This window comes from Crocodylus porosus, unplaced genomic scaffold, assembly GCF_001723895.1.
Source record: "Crocodylus porosus isolate Cpor-Errol unplaced genomic scaffold, CroPor_comp1, whole genome shotgun sequence".
Taxonomy (NCBI): domain Eukaryota; kingdom Metazoa; phylum Chordata; order Crocodylia; family Crocodylidae; genus Crocodylus; species Crocodylus porosus.
Window position 1 is genome coordinate 199,708,326 of NW_017728906.1, and position 12,248 is coordinate 199,720,573.

Here is a 12,248-nt window from a genome sequence, read left to right on the forward strand (position 1 = left end):
AGGCCCAGCACTCTTTCCTGCTTATGCAGGGGGTCGGACTCGATGATCTATTGAGGTCCCTTCCGACCCTAGCATCTATGAATCTATGAATTACCGTGAAGTAGTTCTTCCTAATATCCAACCTAAACCTATCCTCCCTCAGCTTGTGGCCATTGTTCCCGGTGACTCCAAGGAGGGCCCTGGTGAACAGACTTTCCGAGTCCCTGCTGCTGGCCCCTGATAAAGTTGTAGGCAACCACAAGATCCCCACTAGAAAGCATTCAGAGAGAAATTTTTTCGACTAAAGGCCCCACACCACTGTGTGAGGAAGGCAGATAATGCATGTGCTCTACTCCCTGGCCTGCTGGTCACAGCGCTCCCCTGGGGCCCATCCATTTACAAGGGGATATTTAAAAATGAAGTAGCAGATTACCTGGTATCTCCCCATTCCCTGGGGAGCAGCCAACCCCTGGGCTTTGCAGCAGACTGACTCCTTCCCCCTCTCTCTGGCCCAGTGAGTGCTCCATTGCTTCATGCCAGCGAGGGGAATCGCTAGCCAGGGCACTCCCCTGGAAGTCACCTGGGGCAGCAGTGGGACTGAAGCCAGGTCCCTGCAGTCTTTCACCAACCTCACCATTAAGAGGGAAACAGCACCACCGCACCCAGGAGAGAGCTCACGGCTGCAGCCCAATGGTGGGAGGTGTCCCTGCAGCCCAGAGCGTGGACTCTCTCTCTTTCAAGAGGGGGTGTTTTCAGACCTCCCTGCTCAGCATGCTGGCTTTTTTGTCCCATTTTTCAGCACGCCCCCAGACAAGCTGCTGGCACCCAACTCCAAGGTCTGGATTCCACTAGGTGGAGGTGCCATGAACCAAACCACTGTCGATCCCCCTGATTCAGTGGCTGAAGCATGGCAGGGACACACTGAAGCATGGCAGGGGCAGACAGTACCCTTCTCCACATCCAGGATGCCTTAAATAGGCTCTCAGTGCTGGGCTCTCCAGCCCCAGCCACAGTTCAAGGTTTGATTCCTCCTTGGGCACTTACCTGTGTGCAGGAGAGCTCCACCACATGCAGGAAATACCAGTCCCCCAGCACAGGCCACACAGCAGAACAGCCCCCGTAAATAAACAAGTATTTCTGGCCTAGAAGTGGAACACAACCAGGTGAAGAGTTAGGACCTGGAGCATGACAAAAGACCTCCCACCTGGGTATAGCATAGCAGCCGCTAGGGCAGACCCAAATCAACCAGCATGCTTTTTGCTCTCACCCTGCACAATGAGTTTGCAATGGCTTCGGAGCTGCGCTAGTCTCTCAGAAAGCTGCAAGGTGGAACAGGTTGCTCCCAAACACTGGATCCTAACCCCAGTGCTGCCACCAACTCCCTACTGAACTGGGAAGTAGTTTCACCTCTCACTTCAAAACACTTTATTGGCATGGAAAGCTCAGAGAATGTATCAGCAATTTACAGATGTTTGTTAAAAAAAAACAACCCCAAATCCTGAAAAATGGAAACAGCATTAAAATACCTCTGCCCCAGGGAGCTATTACTTAGCATACTGTTCCACAGCTCCCAAAGCTGAAAGCAATCATGAGCAAACCCAAGCGGAACAAAAATATTAAACCTAAAAATATAAATAACAATTAAGAAAAGTCAAAAAGTGCTTATTAGAATCCCTTCTCCCCCCCACAACTCCAAACTAACCAGCAACTCTGCAGACATAAAAGACTGCTTCTGTGAGTAAGAGACGCATTTTGGTTAAGAGAAGATGAAAGAGGCAATGAAAATGAATATGTAAATAATAAAACAGAAAACTGGAAAAGAAAAAGCCATGACTACAGATCAGCAGTTAGGAAATGCAGACAATGGATAAGGAAAACTAGAAGGAATTACTTCTACATATCTGGCACCAGCGAAATCCTGGCAGAAGCACAGTTCAAATACCTAAACTAGGATCATGAGATTATTAACCACTAGGCAGAAAAGACAGAAACATTCAACAAGTTTTGCCTGTTGTGTTTGGGGAAAAAGCAGCTGGACAATGCGTACATATTTTGCAGTGATGTGGAAATGATTTTTAATTTCATTAATAACTAGCAAGAATGTTAACCAGCAACTAACAACAAAAACAAAGCAGTTTTAACTCTGCACAATTTCCACTCCAGGACATAAGGCAAATGAACAAGAAGTTCTCCAAGACACTGAAGCTAACTTGTAACAAATCCTGTGACACATGGGAAGTTTTGGGAGAGTGGAAAAAAGCCAGGATTGTGCCAGTAGCATTAAAAGTAAAAGAGAGATGATCTGGGCTGCTACAAACCAGTCTAACTTCAGTCCTAGAAACACTCATGGAAAAGCCGATTTAAAAGATGTCAGCCCCAATTAAGACCACTCAAAACAGTTTTATGGAAACTGTGTCTGGTCAGACAAACCCAGTTCAGCCTTTTGATGAGATTATCGTTTACTTCACAGACAGTGGTATCAGTGCAGCAATCAGACTGCTGTAGTGTTTCACTTGGCACACCACAACAGTCTGCTCACAAAGTTAGCGCTACGTAACACGAGGAAGCACAAGTTAAGTGGAACACAGGCAGGCTGACAAATCTCAGAAGTAAAGATCAACAGGGAACTGTCATGGAACGAGGATGTTTTGAGGGGTGTACCCTAGCCCTGATGCACATGTTTATTAGTGGCCTGGAAGTGAACACACCTCACTATTGATACCATTTGCAGAGCAGGAGAGGTTAGTAACAAGGAGGACAGGGCACTCACACCGAGGAATCTGGATGGGTTAACAAAATCTGTGCTAACATAGCCACATACAAAGCCATGAAACAAAAGACAAAAAACAAAATGCAGGCTATAGCCACAGAATGGGGAACTGTCCGGGGAAGCAGCGAGTCCATAAGGGAATGGGGACTACGACGAACAGACAATTCAGTATAAACTCTCCATACAGCATGGTGGCAAAGAACATGAATGTAATCCTCGGGTGTATAAACAAAGGATTAGTGAGTAGGAGTATGGAAGTAGTTTTACATCTGGTTACAGCACCAGCTGGCCAGTTATTGGAATACTTGCATCCAGTTCTGGTGTCTACATTTAGAAAAGGATGTTGAAAAATTCAGGAGGTGCAGAGAAAAGCCACAGAAATGACTTCGAGTCTGAGAAGGGCCTTGCAGCAAGGGACTTAAAGCTCAATCTGTTTAATTTATCTAAAATAAGACCAGAGAGATTATTTAATTACTTGGGTATAATTTGGAATACAGACAACCCGTCCCTCATCTGTGGACAAAGGTATAATAAGATCCAATGGCTGGATGTTAAAATCCAGATGCCCCAAACATGTGTCAAACAGCTCTCCCAACTGTACAGCTGGTCCAATAAAAGCTAATCGCAGAAAATCCTGGCCTATAAGAGGCACCCATGTCCAAACAGCACCAAGGATGACCAACCCCTCAAACAGATTTCCCAGGGAAATGGAGGCTTCTCTATCTTCTGGGTTCAGGATCGTGCATCTCTTTCTAAAACGCGGTCTCCAGCTCAACCAGAATTTACTGTTTGCGATGTAGGAATACAAAGCAGACACATCTAGGTGGAATTTAGTAGCCAGCATTACTTGGGAAGCTAGGCAAGGCTAAATTACCATGTTGGGCCCCAATAGCGTGTGGCTGCTGGTGTGCTTGTGGGATGTCTATAACGCCAGGTCTGCTTACAGCTCTTACCCTTCCCCAGCCCAGTCAAAGCATCCCCATCACTGGGGAAAACTCTCTCCAGGTCTCCTTACCTTGGCATGTCACCTCAGTTGTGGTATGTCTCCAGCGCTGTGAGACTGGGTCCTCAGCTAGCTGCAGCCTCTTGAACTGCACCACGATGGTGTCTGGGTCCGAGGCACTTGAGGATTTGTTGAACTCTAGCCACAGCGCCCCCAATGCTGTGCTGGTGGGGGACATTCGCCCTCCCATTACCAGGGCCCGGTTCTCAGAGAGACGAGTCACAGTGTGGTACAACCGCCCACCTGTAGGGAGAAGAGCCCAGGAATTGGACTGCTCCACCAGCCAGGGCATTCTGATGGTTACCAGACCAGAGGCTTTAGTCTGCTCCAGTTTCCATCGCTGCTGCACTGGTGTCACATGGATCCCTGTGTATACCCCATCCCAGGAGAACTCACCCCAAGCACTGCTGGGCTCTTCCACTCTCACGCAGCCTGCTCGCCAGCTGTGCTTATGTCTGACTAGGAGGTGGAGCTCTCTCAGGCGACAGTGCCGTCCATCCTGCTCTCCAAAGCCACCAGTGGTAAGAACTAGATGTGGTCCGATTAGCACAGAGCGGTGAGCAAACCTCTTCAGGCCTGCAGCTTCAGAATCAATCACGCACATGGAGGCATGGATGCTCCCAGTGGTGGTAGGGGCATTGCCAGGAGCAGAAGCTGCAATTGAAAAGAGGAAGACTCTAAGGCTCTTGGGGTTTCTTTGCAGTGTGCCTCAGATCCTACTCAAACAAGAACCAAGAAGCTGACAACCCAAAGCAAGAGGTGAACTGGTTCAGCTTATCAAGAAATGATAGAGAGGCACCTTGGCTGCAGGGTACACGGCTGCAGGTACAGGGATGGGTAGAAAGGTCTGGGGACTAAAGAACCCTCTAAGTTAGCAAAGAAAAGCAAAGCAAGCACTAGTGGCTGGAAGCTGGAGTCAGACAAAGTAAAATTAGAAACAAGGCACATCTTTCTGAAGAGCAAGGATAATTAATGACAGGAACAAACTCAGAGCCAAGGGGTAAATCTATCACTTGGCAGCTGGGTGTCTTTTCAAAAGGAAGATACTAGGCAAACAAGCTATTTGGCTCAGGGCAGGGGTAACAGGTGACAGTCTCTGGCTGGCATTATGCAGGACCAGGCGAGATGAGCTAATGCTTCCTTTCAGGCTCCACAGTTATTGACCTACGGATGAGCAGAAATCTGGACACAGAACTGGGCTTGCACACAGACACTGCCAGACTGAATTGTCTCCACCACCCCCCAGCCCAGAATCCAGTCTCCATGCACGGCCTGCACCAGATGGTCTAGAAGCAAGTGGGCGTGGGATAATGTGCTCTTTACATCAAGTCTCATCTTTCAGAGACTGACCTAATACCCTGAAGCACGAGGTTCAAATCTCTCTTCCAAATCTTACTGATGAACTGTCCTAGCTGAATCTTCCTGGCTATGCAAGCATCTCACTTTTCTTTACCTACTGTTAGGCCCTTGGCCTCAGCTACAGCCTTTGGCATTAAGTTTCACAGCATTTAACTACACACTGTGCAAAAAATGATCAGGTTTGAATCTGCTGCCTTACAAGGCAGGAAGAACAGACACTCCCTGCCTACCTTTTCTAGATCATTCACTATTAGATTCAAAGCTGAAAGCAGCCCCTATATTTACAGATACCCAACATCCCATTATAAGATCCTCTTTTCAGTTGCTTGATCTGAAATTTCCTGTGCCAGGTTTTCTCCCATGCTGAAATGTTTTGAAAACCTCAGGGGAAAAGATGGTTCAGTTGTTTCCAAGTAATTAAGAGAAACAAATGTATACTATGTATGTATAAATACCCATGTGTATATATAATTAGTTGTTTTGCACATTCGAAACAACTGAAGTGGTGTGACACTCAGGACTGCAGTAACACACTTCTTGCCCAGATCTCGCCTGACTCCGAGTTGCCTGTCTGTAGAATGGTGAAAATCAGGACACAGAGGGGTTGTAGAGCTAAGTTCAGCCCTGGTTGTGGAGGAGTCAGACCCTGCTGCAACAAGCGCCTGGAAAAAGCCAACAAGGAAGTTGTTCATTTTGTATGCGAGGCACGGTTTGAGCACCATGCAGGGCACAAGGCACACAGCCAGGCTCTAAGCAGTGACAAGAGAACCAAACCCTGAATGAAGAGGTATTCATTCCATGAGCACCAGGCTCCCTCGCTCTGGCTGAGGCCAGGGCCTATATAGACACTGGTATGCCATCCTGGACTCGTAACTCTGTGCAAAGGGCTGAATACAAGTTACAGAGGCAGCCCCAGCTCTGATGTCCCCTAAACACAACTGATTTGTTTAAAACATGGCAGTTCAGCTTCTGAGTGGGTAGGGGCCACATGTCAACATGCCCCTCTACCACAGCACACGTACACCCCTGCCATATCATACGAGGGTCACCCTCCACCATGCCATGCCAGCACCTCCACCCACTATGCTGTATTCCCACACCACACAGACTCCAAGATCTCCAAGTCCCCAGGCCACAGGCTTTCTTGGCCATCCCGCCCCATGCCCAGATGACACCAAGCTGGGAGGAGTAGTAGATAGGATGGAGGGTAGGGCTAGGATTCAGAGTGACCTAGACAAATTAGAGGATGGGACCAAAAGAAATCTCATGAGGTTCAACAAGGACAATTGCAAATGGTGAGGGGGCTGGGGGACATGACTGATGAGGAGAGGCTGAAGGAACCAGGCTTACTTAGTTTGGAGAAGAGAAGAGACTGAGAGGGGATTTAATAGCAGCCTTCAACTACCTAAAGGGGGTTTCAAAAAAGGATGGAGCTGGGCAGTTCTCAGTGGGGGCAGATGACAGAACAAGGAGCAATGGGCTCAAGGTGCAACAAGAGATGTTTAGGTTAGCTTTTAGGAAGAATTTTCTCACTAGGAGCGTAGTAAAACACTGGAACAAGTTACCTAGAGAGGTGATGGAAGCTCCATCCTTGAAGGATTTTAAGACCCAATTAGACAAAGCCTTGGCTGGGATAATGTAGTTGGGGCTGGTCCTGCTTGGAGCAGGGGGTTGGACTAGATGTGACCTCCTGAGGTCCCTTCTGACCCTCATCTTCTATGATTTTATGACAAGGTAAAAGCCAGAGAAGGGAGACTGAGCCCAGAGACTCCAGCAATGGCAGCAGTGCGGGTGGCATCCAGACCAGGAGCCCAGGGGCTGCAGCCTAACTCTCTGGGGGCTGCATGCAGGCCATGTGCACCAGCTAGAGAGCCCCGATTTAAAAGAATTTCAGGCTTGCAGAAGCTGTTTATTTGTATCCTGTTACCTCTCCACTGTCTCCTATTTACCTTCCTTCTGAAGTGAAACAGCCCCATTTTCTCAATCTCTCTTCATACAAATTATTCCAGACCCCAAATCAGTTTTGCTGCTCTTCTCTGAATGTCCTCTCATGTAGCTTATCTTCTGACATACAGTACAGCCTGCATAACATACACACCTAGTTTTTCATAGAATTATAGAACCAGAAGGGACCTGTCAGATAGCTGTCAGATCATCAAGTCCAGTCCCCTGCTGTGGGCAGGAAGTTATTGGGCTCATATGAGCTTGACAAGGTACCTGTCTAGCCTCCTCTCAAACACCTCCAAGGAGGGTGACTGCACCATCTCTGCTGGGAGTGTGTTCCAGATTCTAGTGATCCTTGCAGAGAAAAAGGGTTTTCTTATGTCTAGTCTGAATTTAGTCTTTATTAGCTTATGCCCACTGGTCCTCGTCCTCCCTTGGGGTGCCCCTGCCTTCCTGAACAGTTGCTCCCCTAGATTCTGGTGTTCACCTCCAATGTACTTGTAGGCAGCTATCAAGTCACCTCTCAGCCTTCCCTTACTCAGACAGAACAGGCCCAGTTCCCGGAGTCTCTCCCCATAGGACCTATCCTCCATGCCCTTGATCATACAGGTGGCCATTCTTTGTACCCTCTCAAGCTTATCCACGTTCTCCCTGAAGTGCAGTGCCCAGAACTGGACATAATACTTCAGCTGAAGCCTCACCAATGTGGAATAGAAAGGAGTACCTCCCTGGATTTATTGGCCACACATCAGCTGATGCACACCAGAGTTTTATTTGCCCTCCTGGCGACCTCATCACACTACTGGCTCATATTTATCTTCTATTCAATTGTGATCCCCAGGTCCCATTCAGATGCTGGGCCAGCCAGTGGATCATCACCCATCATGTAGTTGTGGTGAAGGTCCTTCCTACCCAGGTGAAAGACCCTGCACGTACCACTGTCAAACTTCATCCAATTTTGTTCCGCCCATGATTCCAGTCTGTCAAGGTCGTCCTGGATCCTGACCCTATCCTCCAAATGTGCCCATGTTTCCCCACAGTTTGGTGTCATCCACAAACTTAATCGTTGAACCCTCCACTCCCTCATCCAAGTCATCAATGAATATATTAAAGAGCACAGGTCCAAGCACTGCTCCCTGGGGGACACCACTGGAGACGGCCCTCCAGAATGAGGCCATCTCATCATTTTGAAAGACAGAATAAGAAAAGGGGGGGAAAAAAGAAAGAAAAGAGATTTTTCCTTGAAAATTTCAGTAAGCACAGCACTTCCTCAGGGCAAACTGGGAGGGGGAGCAAAACATTGTTGTTGCCCCTTTTTTATCCCATAGGTACAGAACTCCATCAGTGCTGTGGCTGAGCCAGACTGCCCAGCACCTCTTCTCTTCTCTTCTCGAACTGAGCTGGGTGGGCAGACAGCAATGCAAGACAGGTCAGCTGAGGCCCCAATCCTATCCAGCAGCTCCTGGATGATTCAGAGGACCCTCTGTCCTAGCACCCAGAAATACAGCAGAGCTGAGCTCCAGGTGCCAGGGGAGAGGCTCCTGCTGAGCCTATAGCAGCTTTTGCAGCATGAGCCTCTGCTGGGGGAAAGAGCGTCCACCACCAGCAGCCAGGGACCCCATGTGCTCCCAGCACTGCTCCACCCCGCAGTATGGACAGCGTTACTTTACTTTTTCTCCAGCAGAGGCACATGCTATGGAAGCTGCTATTACTAGGTTTCCTTGCTTGAAGTGTGCTGGATCCACGGACCCAGCAGCACCTGCAGTGGGGGTCCAAGGTGTTGCCATGGATGGCCATGTGTACTGGAGCCCAGGCACCCCAAATTCTGCAGCCCACCATGCCCCCAAACTCCTAACAGCATGCCAAACTACCAGTGGGCCAGAGAAAACAGTTCCATGGGTGAGTCCAGCCTGCAGGCTGAACAACTGATGCCCGCTATTTCTATAAAAACATGACAAGGTCTCTGCATCATTCACCACCTTGTGAATCCTAACACCTTGCTTGTTTTCTTGACTCAAGCTAAACAGTGAGCAAAGGTCTCTAGCTAGGTGTCCATAAAGATGTGCAAGTCCCCTTCCAGAACTGATGCAGCTAATCAGCTGTTTGTAACTCTTTATGAGGTTAAGTTTTCCTCTCCAATGTGCTAATATTACTTTGCATTTACTGATGCTGAACTTTGCCATCATGTTTCTACATAACTGACCAAAGGCTAAAAGCAAATTTCTGGCAAACAGACAACAAATGCTGTCCCCGGTGCTAAATACTTCACAGCTCTAAGCAGCAGCTGTCAGATAGATTATAACTGCTGTGAGAACTCAGCAATGTCCTACATATGTGGATACTGACTGTCAAATCCCAAACCAAGCTTAAAAGACAGCAGCGCTCCTGGCACAAGCACCTACTCAACAAACTATAGCTAAACGCTGGCTCCTCAGCCCATTACCGTTCTGTCCCCAACCTCCCTCCTTTTTGGGGAAGGTCACTAAATGGATGGTTGCCTGACAGCTTCAGGTACATCTCTATGCCACCAGTCTCCCTGTCAGTCTGGTTGTTGTCCTGGATAGCACAGAGGATGCCATGGACAGCTCTGGTTAATGATCTTCCCCTGGAGACAGACAGGGGAAACTGTCCTACTGATCTTCCTGCATCTTTCAGTGGACTTTGATACATGAGGAGCCAATAAAGTTTTGACATGACCTGGTGGGTATTAGCAGGGCCACTCTAAATTGGTTCTGCTCTTTCCAGAGGGTGGTGGGCAAATGCTTATTATCCACTCGGTACCTTTCCTGGGCAGTTGCCCTCTTGTTCAATGTATACACCACTGGGCGAACCTGGAGAGATCTGTAGTGGGGGCCTATCAGAATGCTGATGACAACCAACTCTGCCTCTCTTTCTCATTTGACCCTGGCCCTGGAGTTTCAGTCCTTTCTCAGTGCCTGGCTGCAGCTGGGGATTTGATGAACTTGACAGAGGAGGCACTGGAACACCTGTCATTGATGGAGGTCAGCCTCCCTTGGGGTGCTCCTGGATCCTCTGCTGCACCTGGATCTTCAAGTGGTAATGATGGCTGGAGCACTTTTCACCAGCTCCATGTGGTGAGAAGGCTGCAATCCTTCCTATCAGATTTAGATCTGGCCACAGTCATCCAGGCCTCTGTAATCTCAAGGCTACACTAGTATAACATGCTCTACATAGGACTGCCCTTGAAGGCTGCCAAAAGCTGCAGCTGGTACAGAATTATGGCCATGGCCAGTGGGTCACCAGGAGATATCACTCCAGTCCTTCAGTGTCTGTGCTGGCTTCCAGTAGCTGTCTGGGCACAATTCAAAGTGCTGGTTTTGACAAACAAGGCCCCAAACAGTTTGGGCTCCACAAACGTAAGGAACCACCTTCTCCCTTGTACCCCATCACAATCCTTAAGGTCAGCCAAAAGCAACCCTCTGCAAGTAACATCCATACACCAAGTCTGCTTGGCAAACTTGTGGGAGGTCATTTCCAGAAGTTACTCCTCAGCTTTGGAACCCTCCTCAAGGCCACTGTCCGAGGCTGGACAACTTCTGCAAACACTGCAAGACCTTCCTATTCAGGTGGGCATTTAGCAAACAAAGCTGGATGAGATACTGTTTAGGGCCTCTGTTACACATTGACATTCAGGTTTCCCTTTCAGCTGCTTTCTCCTCTTGCTATTCTCCTGTTTTAGAGAACAGAAAACCTTCCGACTGCAAGCTGCCTTGATGCTCTGCCAGGAAGGATGGCATACAAATTGAATGCACAACAAGCAAGCATAAATCTGCTGTGGACACATTGGTCGCAGCAGTTGTGTTCAGCAGGGTGAAGTGCTGAAAAGATTAGCCAAGAAGATGAGAATGAATGTTTGCCCTCTCTCCATTGACAGGAGGTCACCTGTCAGTGAGACTGAGGCAATCCCATGCGCTGGCCTGACTCCAGAGATTGTACCTAGTCTAGAATATGAACTTCCTTTAGATATGTATACGGCTGACCTCAGGCCTAAGTTCCCTGAGCTTGGTTAAGAGTAGAAGTCAAGACGCTGCTGTTTCACCGGAAAAGCAGCAGGTCCCAAGGGAATGTGCTAGAATGGCTTGAGATCTGCATCCAGCACACAGTGATAGGGAACTGTACACCTGCCATTGCACACTCCCTTTGCAGATTCTAAAAGAGATAATTTTTCCCCCCCACTGGCTGCATTCAACCCCTACACACATTCAACAAGAGTACATCTACACACTACACACACCCAGTAAGAACAGGCTTGAAATGTGCCCAAGTATGAAGCCTTCAGAGCAGAGGAAAATCCGTCTGCTGCAGACTTGCTCCTTGGGAACTCTTCTGCCCCTCACCTGCCTCTGTTTACACTTGGGCTTCCCAGGGCACATCAGGTTCCAGGCCTCCATCCTCCCCTTCAAAGTGGTCAGTGGCTGGGACCTATCATGAATCCACAACCTCCTGAAGATCCAAGTCAAGGGCCATCACTGAGACCCTCCCACTTGTCTGGCAAAATGAGACTGTTAGCAATACAAGTAAAGCTTGTCTGTGAGGGAGAACAATTTTCTTTGGGGACCATCGAAAGTTGCAGAGTGATGCCCACAGAAACTAAGAACACTACAAAACCTCAGCACCACCTGCTCCAGGTCCAGGCATATTGCTTTGATGGGATGTTCTCCTGGGCAATCACAAAGCAACAGGAATATTAAAACAAGTTACTAAAACAAAATACTCGGCACACAGCAACTCCCCTAGGAGAGGCTGTAAGAAAGAACAAACTGCACATGGCTTTGGATGCAATGGGATGGCAAGACACTGCTCTGAGGAGCAGGGAGCAAAAGCCTTACAGAACATAAGGAAAAGAACGACCTAATCTGTGCAGGAAAATTGGAAGGACAGAGTTTGGAGGGTCACCCAGTAAGCAGGAAGAGGAAGAACTGGAGCTTTTGGCTACAGCCCCAACCACAGAACCACAGAAAGAGGCAGAGGGGGAACAATGACCGGACTGCTGGAGGGTCCTGAAAACCCTTCAGCTCTTTTGGCTATGCTGGGTGTATCACTACATTCCTCCTCCTAGACACTCTGACACTAGGAGCAGTTCAGTCTCAGTCACAACAATTAGCAGATGAGAGAAGCAGATTGCAAGGGACAGTTTCAAAGAAGTTGAAATGCACAGGCCAGGGTTCACAC

General features: G+C 48.4%; 1 protein-coding gene across 1 annotated transcript in view; it reads right to left on the reverse strand.

The window, feature by feature from the left end:
• Positions 1 to 313: 313 nt before the first annotated feature.
• LCMT2 (leucine carboxyl methyltransferase 2) overlaps positions 314 to 12,248 on the reverse strand; it is a 23,440-nt gene continuing 11,505 nt past the window's right edge. The window contains exons 8-10 of the mRNA XM_019530492.1: positions 4,149 to 4,406; positions 3,765 to 3,995; positions 314 to 1,121 (exon numbers count right to left, since the gene is read on the reverse strand). Coding sequence (XP_019386037.1) covers positions 994 to 1,121; positions 3,765 to 3,995; positions 4,149 to 4,406 — 617 coding nt within the window. The 3' untranslated portion in view covers positions 314 to 993. The remainder of the gene's footprint in view (positions 1,122 to 3,764; positions 3,996 to 4,148; positions 4,407 to 12,248) is intronic.